Consider the following 20,998-nt stretch of genomic DNA (forward strand, 5'->3'; position numbering starts at 1 on the left):
CACAGCTCCCACGTAGCTCTAACACGTTCTTGTTTGGCAGAAAGTCCCTCTTGTGTTGGTTTGTCCCAGTGCTAACCTTGACGGCACATCAGTTTCCATGGATGTCTGCGTGAATCTCCAAGACCAGCACAACTCCATTTTGGACATGACCTATCTCAAAGCCACACATCTTTTACCTGTTCTTCTCCTTATTCAGATAAAATATTTTTGACACAAAGGTGAAATTAGAAAGTTTTTCTTTGTGTAGTGTATGTATTCTTAAAATCGCTTTTAGTGGTGTTGTATGTGTTGGCCGTGACATCTTCAAAAATGAGAGTTGCAGACTCATGATTATTTCTACTATCAAGGGCTGGTCTCCCACATCTCTACTCACACGCTCAAGCTCCCAAACCATTACCAGGGTTCTGCCTGTGACAGAAAAGCAGAATAATGTATTTGCTTTCTTTATGGCTGTGACTTATTTTTTGGTACATTTCTTTCTGCAATATGAAAGAAATACACCATTATCTGCAAGATTTGGTTTTCCTTTGCTGCATTTCTTGGGCTGCTAGTTACTACAGGGTCAGTGTAAAATTATGAACAAGATATGTCTGTAAAACCTGAACACTTTAAATGTGCTTTGCAGAAATGTACAGGACTGGAAAACTATATAAAGGAGGGCTATTTTCATTTGCAGTGATGTCTCAGTGAGTGGTTGTTGCAAGATGCGTTTAGCAAAGGAACACGGATAAGGCTGAGGAGAGCTCGTACACAAGTTTGCCGCACATTTACCTAAGGGCTGCCTGTCCGCAGTAGAACCCTGCAGGTACGTATTCTTCAACCACCTCGGGCAGCACCTGTGGCCGGATGGCGGAGCTTTGCACGGCTGTGCGCTGCCGGGCACGGGAGCCCAGCCACCCCCAGGCCGGGGCGCGCCTCCGCTCCCCTTCCAGCGCCCGCGCTCCTTTCACTCCGCATTCCAACGCGGATTTCCGCTCCCCGAGGAGCCGGACACGCGTCCCCAGGGCCCCGGGGCCGACGTACCGGGGCCAGCAGCAGGACGGGACGGGACGGGAGCGGAGAGGAGCCGGGGGGCGCTGCCCGCAGTCCGGCCAGGGCGGGGCGGGGGCGCGGCGGAGCGCGGCGCAGGGAGCGGCGAGCCCCGGCTCCGCCTCTGCTCCTGCCCCGCCTGGACGGGACGGGGCGGCCCCGGGCCGGAGCGTGCGGCGGCGGCGGGAGCTTTCCTTGTCCTCCTGCTGCCTGCCGGCTCCCCGCGGCGGCTATGCGCTGCCGGGACCGCCCGGCCGAGCGGCGCTGAGGGGCGGGCGGACAAAGGCTGCGGGCTGGTGCCGGCGCTGGGGCGCGATGGAGCGGCGCGGCGGCTGAGGCGGCTCGGTGGGGCGAGCCGAGCCGAGCCGGGCCGGGCCGGGCCGGACGAGAGCGGCACATGGTGCGCGGCTGGTGCCCGGCGCTGCGCACCCGCGGGCGGGCCGAGGGGCCACCATGGACAACTTCTTGGCGGAGGTGAGCGCGGGCCGGTGGGATCCTCCTCCTTCTGCTCCAACGTGGGGTGACTTTTGTGGGGCAGGATATCGGCAGCAGAGCGGCGGGAGGCTCACGGAAAGTGCTCGTTCCCTCGAAGAGTTCGGTTTGCAGGGTGTTCACAGGAGCAGCGCCCGGGGAGCGGGAGGCAGGCGGAGAGAGGGAGCTGCGCCCCCAAATTCCCGCCTCTGCGGCTGTGGCCGGGGCGGAACTCGGAGCCGCCGAGCTGGAGCGGAGCTGCCGCGGGCTGCCCCAGCCGAGCGGGCGCTCGGCGCTGGCTGGGGCTCATCAGAGCGGCGGGGATGGAGGCTCCGGTGCCGCGGCTCTGCCCCAGCCCTGCGCCCACCGGCGGCACCGACCCCGCCGCGGGCACCCCGCGGGACGCCCCGTGCGGAGCCTGCCCCGCTCCCCGCTGCGGGCAGCCTGTGAAACCGTGCCTGGGTGGGAGTGGGGATTCCCTCCCCGGGGGTGCCCTGTGCGAAAGCCGGGTGCGCGCTTTGTCCGCCTTGCACGGCACGAGAGGCTTCAGACGATGGAGGTTTCAGAGGCAGGGCTGCCGTTGGGCACTCTTTTTAAAAGGTTTGTTTATTGAATGCATGTTATTAAGTACAGATGAAATCTTTTATACAAAATGCAAAGGAAGGAGGCTGAAGTCCTAAAAGTCGTTTGAGCTTTACCGCTGTCTTGTGGATCTTGGCAACTTCAGTATGTCGGGTGAAGAAATCAAATCAAAGGTGCTTTGCTACTACTCGGGATATTTGATAAAACTCAGAAGAACCTAGATCCTCTTCTGGTCCAAGCTAGTTGAATTTTGTCAAACAATATTTTATTGGATCAGTTTATCCCGCCTGGTGTCGACTCAGCCTTGTGAACATAAAGCGTGCAGGATCAATGTCTGCTCTGTGTATGTTGTGCCTGTAGTTTGCTGGCAAAGCCTGTGACTGGGTTGTGACTTCTGGTGCCTGCCTGCACGCTTGCTTTAATTGCACCTCTTGCCGAAGCAGTTACTGTCAGGGTTGTAAATACAGGCCAGGCATCTGTTTTACAGGGCTGTGATTAATCTGCAAAACTGTCCTTTGCCCTCACAAAACAACGTCCCTCGTGTTCCTGGTGCTGCTGTTGATGCTTCCACAAGAAAAATAGGTGATCTGTTTACCAAAATAGTAATTAGTCAAATAAAAGAAGGTCATACACTTTATTGCTTGTTGGCTTTTCATTTGTCAGACAACAAAAGTTCTGTCAAGTGCAATAAGAAGGAAGAAATGCAGGATTAGCTTTGATGAAGTCTGAGTTAAGTAGTAATACTGCTTTTTTTTTTTTTTTCCTTTAGAGGATGTAGCTCTCACCATTCAAAAGCTTGTAAGCCATGAGCAATATGGTAGTGTTAACCTAGCCTTGCAAAATTGGTCTGAAGAGTCATCCGCCCCAACACAAACTACTGCAGTGTGCCCTACATAAAGGTGAAAAAGAGTGTTCTTGGTTTTGACTCCCCTATTAGGCAAAATTACTTGCTCCAGGGAAAATGCAAGTAAATTTTGCCAGTCTGTGTTAGCATTTCAGCATATATTTATGTTAATCTGTGGTTGCTTCATATGGACTTTGATCTTTCTTAAGAACTTTGACTCCCTTTCAACATGTTGATATTACTTTAAAAGATCAGTAAATATAGCACCTTGACTTTAATCTGCATCCAAAGTCCCACCCACAAGTATAAACATTTTCCTTCCCTCACTCTGGAGCAGAGCATATGTAAATGGAAAATAGGGAGCATGAGGCACAATAGCAGAAATGCACTGAGTTTGACCCAGCTACCACAGAAGAATGTCTGTTGAAGGCACTGGATTGAGCCACTAGGTAATTTAATTTGTGCGAGGCAGACATCCTGCAGCTGCTCTTTACAAAAATATTTGCTGACTTATCTAAGGGAATTACTGTACTGTTAAAATAAGTTATAGTGTGAGGAAGAAGGAGGAGGTTGGATGAAAGGCACAGGTGAAAAGCCCAATCTGCTCTGCTCTTCTTTGTCAGTGATGTAAGCATGCTGATATGATTATATTTTGGAGAAAAGCTGATAGTGGAAAAGATAAATACTGGCACTTCAGAGGGGTCGTTCCTCAGCATTACCAAGAAGCTCCTGTTCTCCACACTGGAGGCAGAAGCGTCTTCAGTGTGGTTGTTGCAGAAAATATTATATAAATTAAAGATGTTAATAGGAAAAAACCAAAATCCTGCATTATTATTTCTCCCATGTTTTTCCATAGCTAAATGCTAACTATAACATGCCTCAGTGTAGGGTGATGCTTACTGGAAAAAAATGAGGCAACTGAGTGAGACACCTTCAGAGAGCAGGAGGTGCATCACACAGGAGGTACTCCTGTTGGGACTTGCTCTCTTAAGTGAGGTGTGGGATAATGCCAGGCTCCTGCCAATCATCTGACACTGCCATCATTTGTCACTTAGCAGCTCTTTGTCTTCTCCATCTTGCTGCCCAGTTTCCTTTCTTTACTCTTTCTTAGTATTCTTAGCTTTTATTTTTGAAGGACAACAAGTGGTTGTACTTGTCTCCTGGGAAGCCTGGATTTCCATCCCTGTCCCAATTTTCTAGCTCAGCCAATATAAAAAAACTCCATGTCTCTAAGTAAAAATTAGGCTAGAAAAGTTTGTCCTGTAGCTTACTCCCCAACGTGCTTTAATTGCTGCAAAGTATTAACGTAATAACAAAGCTGCATTCTAAATACAGAGAAAAAGTGTTTTCTGAGGCTTTTTTGAGGGCTGTTGATTGGTTTATGCTACCTTACAGTCTTTGAAGGAAAGTTGGAGGTAGAATTTTAAGGTTTTTTTGTTTGTTTCTCTAATCATATTTGCTTATCTAAAGTATTAAAACCTGTAGAAATCCTGTATGAGTATGTGCAATAGAACCATTTGGCTATGTTGCTTAAAACAGCCTGAAAAAAATTGTTCCCATATGTTTTACGAACAGCCAGAGTGCTCTCAAGGGAACAGGCTCCTGTGGTAGCTGAGGTCAGACTTTTTTCCAATGAGAATGCATCCCTGCTAAAAGGGGATGTATGCCATAAGGGAAGGAAGAAAGTAATTTCTAGATGAGGCAGAAGACAAGGAGAGGGGAGCTTAAACTGCCCCTTCAGCATCTAAAGTTCCCAAGCAGGGCTTATCAGGACAGCAGGGCAAGAGGATGCAGAAGTCAGGTTTATCTCCTTCCTCTTACACCATAGTCACTTTGACTGATACATAAGGGATGTTGCACTGAACCGTGGTTGCTGTCCTTGTCACAGAAGAAGTGTGGCATTGGCTGACCCAGTGGAGGTCAGAAAGGGCTTGAGGTTGGAGGAACTTCTGTAGGTCATCTTGTCCAAACCTGCCCTCCAAGCTGGTGCTCAGCTCCTGGGGAACTAACTTGCAGCACGGTGTACATAGTGGTGGCTGCAGGGATTGTTTGGATTTAGCAGTTGCCAGCCTTAGAGGATTCCCCCCTGCCCTTGCAACTGTGGAAATTGAGGAGAAGGGAAGAGAACAACTGTGTGTTCTGCCTTCTGTGTAGCATGTAGATGATGGGTAGATGGTGTTCAAGATCACTATAAAAGCATCACCATCATAGAGGTCCTCCTGATATTTCTCCAACACTGTGCAGGAGTTTGTTTGGAACAGCGGGGTACCCTCCCCGTCTCCTTTGAGGCACAGCAGATACTCTGTGTCTACCATGCTTTTATTTGTAACATTACCCCTGGTGCCTTGGGTTCAGAATGGTTTCCTTCATTTCTGCTCTCCACAGTTGCACATACTTGACTGCGTACCCTGTTTTAAGGAGAGGGCTCCCAGCATATATTCTGAGGGAGCAAGTGTTGAGCCTCCCTCTGTGGGAAGAATAATCAAAAATTTAGCCTTCAGGAAGCTGTTAGAGGAGGTATCTGCTTGAACCTGGAAGCTCTTAATTCAGTTACACAGCTTGCAGCAAGCTTTTCCTTGATGCTCCCTTGTTACAACATTTGGCAGATCACAGCCTCACAGCACTGAGTCCTTTGAGGGATTAATTATCTGCAGACAGGTGGCCTTGGCACCACCAAGGTTATTGACCTAAAGAGAAAACCTGGTGAGGCAAATAATATACATCGATATACATGATTCTGACTGTGCTGTGCAGCACAGTGTATGTGTTTGGAGTGACCTTTCAAGTCTCCCCAGTTTTCATTTACAAGTGTTTTGATGATAACTCAAGCATGGGTCTGATGTTCCAGCTTTGGGTATTGGCTTTACTGTCTAAAGGACAGCAAAGTTGCCCTTCAGACTGGGGCAAAACCATCATCCTGTGAGTGATGGCATTAAGGTGTTTCTGGAGACCTGAGTGCCAAAGCCATGCCAAGCAGAAACAGTGGCTCTTTTGGCTGTTGACATTGGCTGTGCTCTCTGAATTTTCTGAGCTGTGACATCTCATATTTAGGTTTTTTTGAAAGCTGATGGTTGTTTTGTCTACAGTTACTTTTAGGTTAATTAGAGAGCACTGTGTTTTGAATAGAAGATGTTTCAAGGGGTCTTACCACTACCTTGTCAAGTCAGAAAGATAAAGTGTTTTTCAGGTTTATTTCTCCAAGCTGGAAATCACATTCAGCTCATCAAAATCATGTAATGGTTACTGCCCATTAGTGATACTTCACATGTGCCTTTCATAAGACAAATTTGTGCAAGTGAAACATTGTCGTCGCTGGGCTGGAGCCTAGCAACCCTGCTGGCAGTGCACATATTGTAAAATGGCACAAGAATTCTCTTAAAGCTGCAAAATACGTAAGTTTTGAAGTTGGCAGTGGAGGCTCTACATTCTGCAGGGTCTGCTTGTGGTTTTTTTTGCTATGTTCAGTCAGTCTCCAACCAAAGAAAAGCTGTGAAACCCACCATTACAGAAGACTTGGCTGCTTCTCAGTCTGGGCTTTTTTTTTACATTCTGGTGACACCTCACTGAAATGTTACCTTTTTTTTCTCGTCTTTTCCTTAATTGTATGTTTGTGTTAACACTTTTGGTGTAAGCTGTTTTGCTCTAACAAGATGTTCTTCTTTATACATGTTTTCATTCAGTGAGTACAGTATATGGGTGATATTGATGGTTGTGAGGCTCTTCAGGCTTTTTTTTTTTTGTTCCAGAGCTTTCACACAGCCTGCTGGCTGGCAAAAGGGAATAGTGTTTGAAAGTATGGCTAGTCCCAATTATTTTTGAGGCCAAGTGGCATGGGCTTTTATCAGAAATGTCCCACATTTTTTTCCATGATTCTGTGATGGCCAGAGAGGACCACTTTGGGGGAGAGAGGGAAGCAAAAAGGAAAGGTAACTTGAGCTTTCAGTGTCCTGTGGGGAGTTCAGTGCACTGGTCCAATGATTAACCTGAGAAACCCTGCAACCTTTCAGTGCTCTTGTTGCCTTAGTGCCTCAAAAGGTAGAAGGAAAAGTTTGAGGCCCCTTAATTATGCATGGTTGTACCGCAATGGGTACAAATGCTCTGGTGATTTCAGCTGAGTCTTCATTTTCAGCATGGTAGGACCAATACAGTATCATGAATCTGTTTTTTGACTTTAGAAAATAGCTGAAGAAAAGCTGTAGGTCCTGACTCTGTGTACTGGAGCATATATATGGATATCTATATACAGTGTCACTGTGCTAACCAACCCCTAGCAAGTGAATAATGTTCCTCCTTCTTTTTTTCTTTCAATATGGATTGTGGGTTAATATTGGTGGTACTTTTAAAAAAAATCCTCTTGGACTGGTGCAGACCCATTGGAAGCTGCAGCAGGCTCCAGCCAAGAGCAGGAGCAGCAGCTCCACCCCTGGAGCGTCTGGCATTGACTGCAGTGCAGTGGCAGTTCTGAAGGGAAGCGTGTCCTCTGGGTAGTTTGATCTCACCAACCTTTTTGGCTGCAGGGCCAGTATTTTTCCTTAGTGAATCACCATCTCCAGATGTGGTCAGAGCCAGGAACATAGTTTTGGGTGGAGTACGGGTAGAAGGGCAGGAGGTAAAAGTCACTCTGAATTATGACTTTTGCTGAGAGGGCAAAAAAAAATAATTATCAGCCTTAAGTCACTAATTGGGACAACTTTACAAGTTTTGTGATGTGACCTCAAAACTTGCTAGATTGATTATGACTTCAGGCTTGTATCAGAGGGTCATGGCTTAGGCATTCTCGTTTCTCTTGGTTTTTCCTGATATTTATCATTATGTGACATTTTAAACTACTAGTGAGACATAAATGAGGATGATTTGGGGTTGGGACCATAGATAATGTTAAATTACTGGGTTTAGATATTATTGGTTCAAATTTTGCATGGTGGCTTTTTTCTTCTCTTATTATTTAGGATTTTCTAAGGTGTCCTACGTCTGAAATATGAGCATTATCCATTGGCCATGTTTACTATAATGCAACTTTGTTCTGGACAGCCCCCTGATTAAGAAAGGTTAAGTGGATTATCCTTTTCTTAAGAAGTCTGTTAAATAGCTCAAACACTCCATTCTTAGAAAAGCAGAACTTTTCAAAGTTTGGATTCAGAATGGGAACTGATATTGACTATGCTCCAGATCTGTCTTTGTGAAATAAACTATATCCATGCTAAAGAACAAACTACAGCTTTGCTGTATGGAAAATAAGAGCATTATATTGGGAAAATATTTTGGGAAAGATGCATTAGGAGACAAGGAATGAATAAAGATTGCTTGTATTTCTAAAGGTTCCTGTAAGAAGAAGGGGGGATGTTGAGGGAGAATATACTGTCCACTTCTAGACTAATTTCTGCAAAGCCAGTGGTTAATACTGTCATCTCAGGTAGGTTCAAATATCATTCGTGCTTCTTCCTGATATCCTGAGCCAGGACAGCCAATGTAGGGATGTCTGCAAGGTCTTGTTCTGTGGGCATTGTGACTGGATGGACTTTTCATTGCAGACCAGTGACTGAGTGGGGAAGGCTGCTGAGTTGATTCAGCTGTAAATGCGTCATACCCGTGCTTGTTTTACTCATAAATGTAAATACTTGCTCTGTATTTAGCTGCTGTTTTCCTTTGGACCAAGTGACCTTTTTTCAGTCCAGCCTGTGAAAGCCTTTTTATTTGATATAAAACTTAGGGAGTTTGGTTTGGTTTTGGCTTTTTTCATTGGATTCTCAAACACGAGTGATGTTGGAGTACCTTAATAATATATGGGGCTTTTTTTTGTTGAATAGGTTACTAGGAACAGACACAATTTTGGTTCATATCGAAAGCATGGCAGAAACTGGGGTGTGTTTGGTTTTGATGTCCAAAGTTAACATTTCGGTTTTCTGTAGGCTCTTCTGTAGAGGGGTTTAACATAAAATTTCCATATGAGATCTTGTAGTTTTTCCTAGTGTGCAGTTGTGCTTAGGTATTTTTTCACCAAGAGGTAGCCACAGTCAGTAACTGGAAAAAAAAACAAGGCTCACTTCAGCCCTTTTAAGGCTTTGAGGAAAATTCTGCAGTTTACCCTGGTGCATGGAAGGAAGTCTTCAAAAGTGAAAGGCGCTGGTCACTTGGAGGGTTTGCTAAACTTGCATTGAAAATTCAGATGCAATACATCTTAAGCTGGATTTCTTATGTGTTTCAATGACTCTGTCCCCAGTGGGTAAATGTAAGCATATTGGAGCAGAGCCTAAATATGGGAGTCAGTGTAATTTTTTTTACTCGTTCTAGAATTAATGGCATACTGCAGGAAAAATTTCTAGAGGATAGACTTTAGTCCTGTACAATCCAGTGTCCTGCCAGACTTTAGAGTTGAATAGGCTTCCTGTATTTGTATGTTAATACATTATAGCAGATACATACATAGTTTCAGTGGGGCATATTGCCTGATTTATGGTATCAGACTTTCTTTTCTTTCAGAGTATGTTGTCTTCATCTTGCAGCAAGCCTAGGCTTTTGACTTAATGTTAAGCTAATGTGAATGTTCAAGAAATCAACGTTCTTTTAAGTCCATCTCTTAGATAGATTAAATGTTTCTATGATATTTTTGGTTTGTTCCAAATGAGGGAAGGAGGAGGAAAGAGAGGGTAGCTCAGCAGCAGATCTCAGGGACCAAGCTGTGCCTTCACACGGGATCTTGGCTGGTGACATGCACAAGGTGAAGGGCTGTGTTGGAGGACTCAGGAAGTAAAAGATTAGCTGCCCTTTGATGTATTAGTATTTCCTTTTCCTATATATTCTTGGGAAACTATTCATAATCATTTATTATAGGTCAGTAGTACAAGAGTGTGTTAATACAAGTCTCTTTTGTTTTGGAGAATGCCCTTAAGGGCATTGCTGTAAGGACATCTTAGCAGAGGAAAATGTTTGGTCGTTGCTTTTTCCCCTGGGGGGGCAAAACTATATTCCTACTCTGAGCAGGTTTACCAGAGGGCATTTTATCGTGGCACATCTGCCTCTGTTCTGGGGCTGTCATTAAAAGTATTGAGGGTCTTCTGGTTGTGTTCTCTCTTCTTAACTTCTTGGCATGGTAATGCTGGCAGAGTGGCACCCTGCTGCCCAAGTCTGCTAGCATGGCTTCAAAGTCAGGATTGATTGTGGTGCCTGTAGCACAGCCTCAGGTGGAGAGAGACCTGAGGCTCAAGGGCTGCTGAGTACCATCTGTCAGCTGGAATTGCAAAGCGGAGTATTACTGAAGGTTGTCATCAGAGTTAACACCCCAAATCCCTTGGCCCTCTTTCTCTTACAGACTTTCAGAAGGCTTTAGAAAACTACTTTTGATGAACTTTCCAGCATCTGGAGAAAACATTTCTGTAGTTCTTGAAATGATTGTGAACTCTGAAAGCAGTGCTACTGGCAAAGCCTTGTGTGGTTTTGGTGTTGTGTGCTGCATGTGCCTGTTGATCTTGCTGAGAGAAATGCAGGATTTCTCTGAAAGGTTCTCACGCCTTCTCTTTTGCATTCAGCCAAACTGGCCCTGGGTTTGGGGACAGGAGATAAGAGAAGTTTATTCCTTGTTTTAAAAAAGTATAGATGTTTATAGCATCATCGGAAATGGATTATTTGTCCTTATTTTAGTGGCTGTTGTTTAGAGTGACATTAAAATGTTTTCTCAGATTAAGTTAAATATATTTGTTAAGAGAATGGGATTGTTTTTCTTATGAAGTTGTTTATCTTGAGGAGAAGTCAAATCCTTTTGTTTAATGTACGCATCTCATTACAGGGCCAGTGGACATCATTTCTATTTGACCATTTTAGTGGATCAAACCCAGCTTTGTGTGTTGGTTAGGTTATATTTTTGTTTCAGAAAGGAGCCAAGTTGGCGGGACACAAGTCACGTCGGGAGTCACACTGGAGTTCACGTGAGGACAGGGAGTAGATGCTCATTCTGTAGGTCAGACTTGTTGCTTTGTTGGTTGTCTTCTTGGATCCCTTCCCCTTATTAAATATAGACTGGGTTTGTGATTAGGGTTTATCCCCTCATTACAGCTTTCTGGTGATGGGTACGATGAATAGGTTTGTTTGGTGTGTCCAATCAATTAGTATATTCCCCAGAAGAAAATAAGAGCAGCGTTTACAGCAGGGCTTTGAAGGGTGGCATTTCCTGCTGCCTTTCAGACAGTGTACCAGGAGGAGTGTCCCATGAAGTGAGCTCTTTGTTCTTGAAACTCCACTCGAATTCTGCCGTGTGATACTTGATAAGCTATTTCAAGGAATTAACATATACAGCGAATCTATGCTAGAAAATGTAATTTGTGCAGCAGCCCCTTTTTTTCCTCCTTGCAGTAACATTTTCTGATAATTTGGACACCAAATTTGAGAAGTTTTAACAGATGATAGATGGGATTTTGGCATTTTCACAGCACTTAAGGCAAAAGGCTGATTCTCTGTTTTCTGTTAGTTTTAAGAGTCCCTACTCCCAATTTCTGTTCCTGTCACACCATTTCTGCCGTCATTTTGCGTTGGTGATCCAGTACCTTAAATGACTAGGACCCTGATGCAGTAGTTAATACCCCAGATTTCTTTTGTGCAGTAGCCCATGAATAAACTTAATGACAATGTGATGAAATAGTTATATTAAACTTTTACTGTGTAGTTACACCTTTGTCATCTTTGTACCTGGTCAAAAAATGGTATGTAAATCTGTGCATTTTCTTATGAGCATCCACTCATCCTTTGCTGGTGGCTTGTTCTTAGCAGTCCTTACTGAGTCTGAAAGGGAAAACACTGAGTCATGGAATCCTTCAGACAGGGATTCAGTAGTTACTGTGATCCAGGTGCTTCTGGACTCAGGCAAATAAAGGCTCTAACTCTGAATTTTGATTTCTTGAACTTGTGTGCCACTTACAGAAACACCTCTTTATATTGACTGGAAACATTTGATTTGAAAAGTGCACAATCGTTTTATGCAGTCAGAGAGGCCACAAAAGCTTTGCTGTTTTCCTGGGAGTTTTTTTTCTTTTCCTGCTGGAAGGCATCAGAGATTTTTGGTAGGCAATATGAGCTGTGACTGCCCAAGAGCACAGGGCTGTCTCCCACTCTGCGTGTAGACATTAGGCAAGAAGAGTGGCTGCACATAAACCAATGGCTAAGTTGAAGGGACAAGAAAGGCTTAAGGCAGCAAAGGCCCAGACACCTGCAGCAACAGATCATGGGTCACATTGATGCTGGGATGGCCCCAGGGACTCCTGGGGAGGTGAAGGCAAGGAGCTAGCATCAGGATCTGAGCAGGAGCAGGTACTTTATGTTTTTTTGCTTTGTAGTTCCTTTCAGATTTGTAAAATAATCTTCTGTTGCTGTCCTCTAACCAGATGGAGTTTTGTAGCTGTAGGTTTTGAGTGTGTATTTGCTGGTTGGGTCTTTGGTATTAGAGAATCATAGAATATCCTAAATTGGAAGAGACTGGCAAGAATCACTGAAGTCCAGCTCCTAGCCCTGCACAAGCCACCCCAAGAATCACACACCATGTGCCTGAAAGCATTGTCCAAATGCTTCTTGATCTGTGTCAGGTTTTGTGGTGCCCCAGTGCCCAAACACCCTCTGGGTGAAGAACTTCCTGATACCCAACCTAGACCTCCCCGACACAGTTCCACCTCATTCCCTTGGCTTCTGTCACTGCACACCAGAGAGCAGAGTCTGCCCCTCTGCTTTCCCTCAGAGGGAAGTTGTAGATAGTGGTAAGGTCTCTCCTTACTCTTCTCCAGGCTGAACAGACCAAGTTACCTCAGCTGCTCCTCATACAGCTTCCCCTCCAGATTCTTCACCATCTTTGTGGCGCTCCTTTAGATGCTCCTTAATGGCTTTATACCTTGTATAGTGTCACCCAGAACTGTCCCAGCTCAGAGCAGAGCATGACAATCCCCTCCCTTGCCCAGCTGTGATGCTGTGCCTGATGTCCCCCCGGACAGGGTTGGCTCTCCTGGCTGCCAGGGCACTGCTGACTCAGGGTCAATTTGCCATGGACCAGGGCTCCCAGGTCCCTTTCTGTGGTGCTGTTCTCCAGCCTCTGGTTCCCCAGCCTGCACATACATTCAGGCACATACATTCTGCCCCATCCCAGGTGCAGAATCCAGCACTTTCCCTTGTTGAACTAAATCTGGTTGGCGATTGCCCAGCCCTCTGATTTGTCTAGGTCTCTCTGCAGGGCCTCTCTTCCTGTGAGGGGGTTTAGCAGCTCCTTGCATTATAAGTGCCAAAATTTTGCAAAGTCTTGCATTTTATAGTAGTCTTTTAAAATTTCTTCTTTTTTTTTTAATTGGTATTAAGCAATGATATGCTTCTAGATAGTTTGGTACAGGCATATTGGAGAAATCTGGTTTTTTTTCCTCAAGAAAGCTGCTGTAACATGTTGCAAAAAATAGGACTTGGCATTTGTTAGTAGTGCTTCATGGGTGGCAAAAATTATTTTAATAAAATCTTCCCTTTGTGGTTTTATGAAGTTCCTACTTTTTGTTACCGTGTGATCATCTTTTCCACTCATTTTGTTCCAGACACTCTACCAGAGGAACTAACAGTCAGCAAGTGGCTCTTTCTCTCCAGAAGTCCAGTTGTGGTATTACCAATTGTTTTTCAGGAAGGAGCTACATTTTTATCAGATCTTTGTAATTTTTAGAAAAGGGAAAAAAATCACGAGTTCTCTGTCACTTGGCAAATGCTTTGCTGCTGAGGCTACTGGAGGTAGTCTGTACCTGAGACCATTGGGATGTTTGCTCTTTACATCTTCACTTGTGGAAGGGTCTGAGATCACTGGGAAGTAAGGATGCTCCTTGTGTGTGCTTTGGAAAAGAAAAGGTTGTGTCAGTAAACTGAAAGGTATGACTCTGTAAGGTGCTTTGTGGGTGTGTATATTTATTTAGATTACTGATATTTTATTGTACTCCAGCCGCAATGCTGTGCTATTCCTTCCTTTCCCTATGTACCATTGAAGAGGAAAGGCATGGGGGAAGAGAATACCTTGTACTGTTTGCTGATGTAGATCTAAACAGGATATTTGTGCCTTCTCTTAACCTGTTGTTCCTTGCTAATGCTGATGTTACCTACCGTTCTTGTATATTGCATGTGTTTTGTATCATTTCTTAAATGTAATTAATTTATTTGGCACAGCTCCTGTGCACAGGAGGAAATACATGTCAAGGGATTGCTTCAAGGTTATTTAGAAGCAAAAAGATTTGATTAATTTGTCTATCTTCTCCCTCTTTCTGACCTTTGTAGTTGGAATTAACCGACGCAGTAAAAAAAAAAAAAAAAAGTGTTTGTTTATTTTTCCCAGTGGCCTGGGAAGCTTGTTCACAGCTCAAAAGCCATACTGACCAAGAATAACATAAATGTCTGAATTGCTGAAAACTTAAATTCCCTGATGGAAAGGTGGTTTGTTGAGGGGGAAAAAATAAGGTCAGAAGTAGTAGCCATTAGTGACTATAAATAAAGTTACTCATTTAGGCCCTCAGACGGATAAAAGAGAGAGGTTGTTCCAGTTTTTCATCTTTACCATATGGTAAAAAGTGAGGTATGTCATGCCCTGCTGTTTTTTAGATGGCTTTAAAATAGCTCCACTTGTGCTGTTTTCTGCTCAAAGGTAAGTTTTCAAGCGTACTTGGAAAAGTGACGAAAGCTGTTTGGCCCCAGTCTGAAATAAATACATGAATTTATGAATCATTTCAGTTTTAGTAAGTTGTGTTTCCTGCAGGGCAGTGTCTATTCTGTCAGTACATTTATTGTTCTGATAAAACTCTGAAATTTGTTTTTAACCCATATCTGTGATCATGTGAGTAATATGGAAATGGTGTAGGGAGTAGCTAATGTGTACCCATGGGTAAATTGGCCTTGTCTTTTGAAACATAAAACATGGTTTGCAACCTCGTGAAGTAGCAGACTGATTTTCTTCCTTGGGAACAACAGCCGTGGAAGTGAGGAGGATGCAACAAACCAGCCTGAAGTAGCAATGCATTGAGACTGCCCTGGGGACCCTGGCAGAGTCTGGAAGACTCCAGGGGCTCCCTGCTGAGTTTGGGAACCACTTCAGACAGACGGCTGGTTTTCCTAGGCTCCAGGTGTTGGGATTAACCTTATTCAGAAGGGCACCGAGTGCAGTCTGGGTCTTTCTGTGTCTTTATTGCACTGTGTATAGTGCTAAACCCGCAAATTACACTTTCAGTTTAGAAGTCTTTGTTTAAGAAGCAACTCCCTTTTAATGCTTAGCTGTGTTTTGGCCCAATTAAGTGAAGGATTTTGGGGCTTGCCTGAATAGCTAAATAATAATTAACCTCTCTTTGACTTAGTGGTGCAGAACTAGAACGTTCATCTTCAGAGCTAGATTTCTTCTGCCTTGACGTTGGCTGACCGAGCAGTGACACGTATCATGTCCTCTTTCCCCTTTAATGCCAAGTGTATTTGTAGACATTACATTTGTCGGTTTTCTTTGGAAAGTAATAATAAAGATGAAATGTTCGTGGGCTCAAGTCCAAAGCTTAGCACTGAGTGTCCTACTCGTGGCTCCCAGCTCCCTGTGTGCATTTTGCCCCGCTGCTCTTCTGAGACTGAGGGGGCTGTTATACAGGTCTCTCCTGAGTCGTGGGGGATGCAGGTGAGCAGACTGTTCCCAGTCTGAGTTTTGCTTCTCTTATCAGCAGATGTCGGCAGTTCCCAAATAAGTGGCTGCAATAGTGGTTTCTGACTGGGCAGGAGCAGGAAGTTGCTGGGTAAGCATAGGCTTGTGGGTGGGTAGGTTTAAAGGCACATAAGAGTTTTAGGGTTTTGGTGATCTATAGCTAAGCGATCATGTCTACAGATAACGAACCCAAAACAAGCAGTGGGAGTTAGCGTTGAGGCTTGGGTTTCTAAAATTTGGCACCATAGTACCAGGTTGTGTAAATTTTTCCATGGAAATTTAGCTCCTGATGTTGCTCTACTTAAAATAAGCAAAGACATGTTAATCCCAGGATTGAATATGGGACACAGTTCTACTTCAGTAAGAGCAGAGTCATAATGTATGTGTGAAAATTAAGCATTTTCTGAAATACCTCCTGTTTTTCATTTCTAGCTGAGTGCAAGTCACTTGGCTTCTTACATGTCACAATCCAAGCTTGTGGGAGAATTAATGAACATTTAGGAAAAGATATCCCTAAGTGTGAGAGGTTGAACTAGATGGTCTTTAAAGGTTCCTTCCTACATAAACCAGTCTATGACTGTGAACACTGCATCTATTGTGACTCAGGAAACTCCCAAGTCAATCCACTTAACAGTAACCAGGAAAAAAATTATTAAAATCCAGGAGGTAACTGCTGCCAATATTGGTACAGGTTATACTGAAGTAGCAGTGACCATGGTCCAAGCACAGCTTCTGCAAGTCTGCTGTCACACTCACTGCAGTGCACACTGCAGGACCCCTCTGCATTGCTACTGTGGCTCCCAGGTGGGCAGCAGTGGGGGTACAGCCCAGCGTGGGCTCCACAGCCATGTTCATCCTGTCAGGGATAGGGCAGGGGGCCTCTGCCACAATCATGTCTCTGTGCTCTTCACACAGATGTGGCTTTGTTACCAGATGACTTGTCTAACTTGCCACTGCTTTTTAACCCATCTCAGGATCGTTGTTACATTGATTTGTGCATTGACCGTAGAGCTGCCTCTATTGCAGACATGTTCTTGGAAAAACAGAAATCAGTTTTTTATTTCCACCTAATTTCTTTTAATGAAACCACCAAGCTGTATCCTTACCTATACAGAGCATGGCATGTGTTGAGGGAAGAACATTTACTCCTGGTGCCTTTTGTAGGGAAGATATTCAAAACTGGCCCACAAGATCCAGAGAGGAGATTTTTTTTTGTTTTTTTCTGAAACTGTCCTTAGGAGTCTTTGAAAGACTACAAATACTGCTGCCATACTGGCACTCAGAAGGCCAAATTCAATGATGTTTCCTTAAAATTATTGGAAGGAAGCAGAGCAGTGCATGAATTTGAGAGTTAAGGAGTGGGTGCCATGTAGTTCCTGCCTCTGCCAATGCAACAGAATTGCTTCAGAGCTGGATAGGGGTAATGAGACATCAGCCTTTGTCTTTCAGGCGCCAGATGGTATCTTGAGAGCTGCTGTTAGGAGCAAAAAGCCCCAAGTTGGAAACACAGTGTAGAGAACAGACTTAAAGAAGAATTGGACCTTGCTCTTTCCTCCAAAGAAGCAGGAAGAAGTTGCATCTGCCATTATGATTTACATTATTGTGTAAAGTAGTAACTGTGTTTTACAGGGCAAGCAGTGCTCCACACCTGTGGCAGTATGGTCCACATTACTCAGGCGACTGCCTCTGGAAGAGTAGGTGTGGATGTGAGTGCACTTGGGATGATCCATCACCAGCCCATGCTCTGTCTTGAGTATTCAAGAATCAACTTGCTGGAGAAAATGTCTACTGGAAACTATTTTGTTTTCACAAGAGAAGAACCACTGAATGACTCACATATTTTATTTCTGTACATATGTCCATAAACATTTTAGGCAAAAAATAAATGGGTACAGTTTTATCTGAGGGAAAGACTTGTACAGCATATTAGGCTAAAAATCCCAAACAGACGTTTTGCAAATTTGCTGAAGCTGTGTATTACCTCTGAAAGTTGCATATGTTTGAGGTGGGTCTTAATGGGATCTGGAGGAATGAAAGTTTCTCTTCGTGCTAGCTATGGGCCTAGATTCTGTAGTTCTCCTGAGCAAATGGGATCTTGCTTATGTGAACATGAGGTGTGGATTTAACTCCTATGAGAAGAGAACGTCATGAAACCATGTGTATATCTGAAAATATACACAGAAGTTCTGAAGGTCACATTTGTGCATAAACAAATACGCTCATGTCTCTGAAGATGAAAGGCAGCTGAAAACGTGACCAAAACAATGTCATGTCAGCGCTCTCTTCAAAAGATTTGTGCTCAGTGATAAACACCCTGCCAGAAGTGACCTGTGCTCATCTTTATGAGTAAGCAGCTAGAATTATGATGAAATTATAGTAATTCCTTCAAAATAAAAACAAGTTGGTGCTTGAAACAACAGTGAAATTGTAGGAGGAGTGGCTCATGCGCATTGGGGGGAAGGTGGCATCATGTGAATGCTGTAATAGGATTTGATTGATTTAAACTGTGTTGCTGCACATGCCAATGTGCTGCAGCCCTCAACAAAAAACTTCATTCTGCTTTTGTCATGGCTGTCCAGTTACTACAGCCTTTCCCCTTTCTAATTGCCCTCCCTGGGAGTTTGCTCCCATGCAAATAAAACCAGATCTACTGCCTGTGCTAAGCCGGGTGCCAAGCTCTGGGTCCCTTGCTTGGAGGAGGAGCAGCAGGCACATAGTCCCTGCGGCTTGCAATATTTTCCACTGCACACGTGAAAATGGTATGGAGCTTTTGAGGACTCAGAATTAATTTCCTTAGAGCTGAGGAAATCTGTGTTCCTGCCTGCAGAACGAAGTATTTCATATGCTGCATCGTGGGTTAGAGGTAGTATGTGCGGTAAGCAGAAAATTATTGCTCCACTTTGAGATGATGATTTATGACTTCTTGGAAAAGAAAACTAGTTATTTTTAGGGCCAAGTCTTTTTGACCAGCCAAGTAAAAGCTTGGAGGAAGCAAATACAGAGCTGGCAGTGTAGGAGCATATTGCTACTGCAACATTTATTTGGACTAAAGTCTAAGCGGCTTTTCGTGTTTCCTACTTCCTAGAGTTCAGGAGTGCTGAAGAGCCACCAGCTGCAACAAAACTGTCTTGTGAGGCTGGGTGTTTTGGTAATCATGAGCAAGATGCTTCTCAGTTGTTTTGCCACAGACATTAGTGGTAACAGACTGTTGTGTTTGGTTTTTGAAGAGTAAAAATACAATTCTGGCTAAAACAGTATGAATAATTAGTAACATGCTTGAAAACATTGAAAATTTTTGAAATTATGTTTTTGAGAGTAATTCTGTAGGGATGAGTACCCCTCCAGGTGACCAAGTTGGAGCAGTTTTCCCAGAGGAGGTCTGGGCTGAAGAAACAATCATTTATTCTTGGGTTTGTGTCACATTCATATCAGCTGAAATCAAGCACATGCTCTTTCTGACTAAGAAGACTTTCCTGAATCCTCTTCTGTTCTACACTAATTAGCTAAAAATGCTTCCCTTTGCACAATTCCATGCTTCATTATTTGTGGGAGAGTTTTTTTTTTAGTAGTGTTTGGGTAATTTTATTTTACCTAAGAGTTCTGAAAAAATCCCAACAAAACAAGACAAAAATCCACCGCCCAAACAGAACAAATACCTATATTTTTTTTGTTGGTTGGTTTGTTGTTTTTTCATTTATTGACAGCCTAGTAATATGAGGAGTGGCTTTCTTATTAGCATGAAAAGTAGTAAAAGATACTGGCTTGGTATAGGCAGAGGAAGGCATTTATATTTGTTTCATACTTGCATTCTTTTGTGCCATAAAAATCTGATTATGAGCATGTACAATTAAATATGTTTTAATAGCACTGTGTGAAACAGTCATGGAAAATTCCCAGTTTGAGCTTCTGCAGACCTGCTATGAAGCCCATTTTCTTTGAGTTTTGTTTTGGTTATTACTTCTGCTTTTAGGGCTTTGGGTTTGTTTGGTTGTTTTTTTTTGTTTTGTTTTGTTCTGTATGTTAATATAAAAATAAGTACCTCTGCAAGCAGGGAAGAATCAGTAATACTGCATTTTGAGTGCTACACTTGCTTTTTAATTTAGGCACACTGATAATTTGACTTGAAATTATTGTGCAGTCAACTTCTTTATAGATAATTTAAAGCATCATCCTTGTGATGGAAAGCTTGCAAAGCCCTCCCAGGTCTCAGACTGGGGAACTGCACCACGCTATGGGAAGCAGATGTTTGTGGAATTGTCTGGGCTGACTTTTACAGAGTAGTTGGTTGATTTAATTCAAAAGTTTACAGAGGAGTTGGTTGATGTAATTCATTGCAAAGTAAAATGAATTTCCATGTAATCATTCATGCTGCTCAGTAGACACACTTTCAGAGGTAACTGCAGAGAAAAGTCATGGTTCCACGGGCTTTTAAGGTCAATGGGGATTGCCTGTGAGGGCCTTCTGTCCAGTGTGTTGACTCATAGCTTCCAGCATACTTTTTGGGTGGCAGGGTGAGGGAGGAAGCTGGGAGATGCAGGGCAGGGATGAGCAAATGTGCTGGAGCAGTTACCTTGTAGGAGAAGGCTATGCTTTTGTCAGACTTAAAGTTGCTGTATGATCTGTGTGTATTGTCTGTCTGTTGCCTGACAGTAGTATCTCTCTACAAATACCTGTAAGGAGGTGGTAGCCAGGTGAGGTTGGTCTCTTCTCACAAGTAACAAATGATGGGACAAGAGGAAACAGCCTCCAGTTGCACCAGGAAAGGTCTAGATTGGATATGAACAAATCTTTTTTCACCGACAGCGTAGTCAAGCTTTGGACCCCCAGTCATCTTCGTGGCCTTTCTTTATCTCATGTATCTCTGCTCAAAGCAGCTGTGTTTTTGCCAGCCCATCCTCTGGTCTTGCATCAGTTTTTCTAATATGGGGAAGCACAGCTTTCCACAGCTGGCACTGCAGGCTCTTCCAGGCTGAGGAAAACGTGACTGTCAGTCACAGCTGGCAGGTGTTTGTGTGAAGGGAACAGGATCTCCTCCATGGTTGAGTTTGGCATCTCGACCCAAGTAGGTCAGTTAGTAAAGAGTGTGATCTTATTTCAGACCTGATCCTGCAGAAACAGGGGGGAAAAATTTTTGCCTCTCTGCTGCAGTATTGCTTCACTGCTTGCTTGAGCTAGTCCCCTTGGCTAATGGGAAGGGCCTAGGTGCAAGAGGTTCCCACCGTGATATATGAATGGTGCATCTCTGGGAGATTACAGTGTATTGTCAAAATAATTTGGCTGAGGAGGTCCATTGCCTGCTGACATGTAGCATGTAACTATTCAATCCTAGTTTAATGATGCTTTTGTGCACTGGATGTAGTGAACTAGAGGAGAGTCTGAACCCAGATATATTTCCTTAATCCTGG

General features: G+C 43.9%; 1 protein-coding gene across 1 annotated transcript in view; it reads left to right on the forward strand.

The window, feature by feature from the left end:
• The first annotated feature begins 1,427 nt into the window (after window positions 1-1,427).
• The window catches only part of MYO10 (myosin X), a 166,830-nt gene continuing 147,259 nt past the window's right edge, over window positions 1,428-20,998 (forward strand). Inside the window, exon 1 of the mRNA XM_033066839.2 lies at window positions 1,428-1,503. Within this exon, the coding sequence (XP_032922730.1) occupies window positions 1,483-1,503 (21 nt within the window). The 5' untranslated portion in view covers window positions 1,428-1,482. The remainder of the gene's footprint in view (window positions 1,504-20,998) is intronic.

Source organism: Catharus ustulatus, chromosome 1, assembly GCF_009819885.2.
Source record: "Catharus ustulatus isolate bCatUst1 chromosome 1, bCatUst1.pri.v2, whole genome shotgun sequence".
In the NCBI taxonomy this organism is placed as follows: domain Eukaryota; kingdom Metazoa; phylum Chordata; class Aves; order Passeriformes; family Turdidae; genus Catharus; species Catharus ustulatus.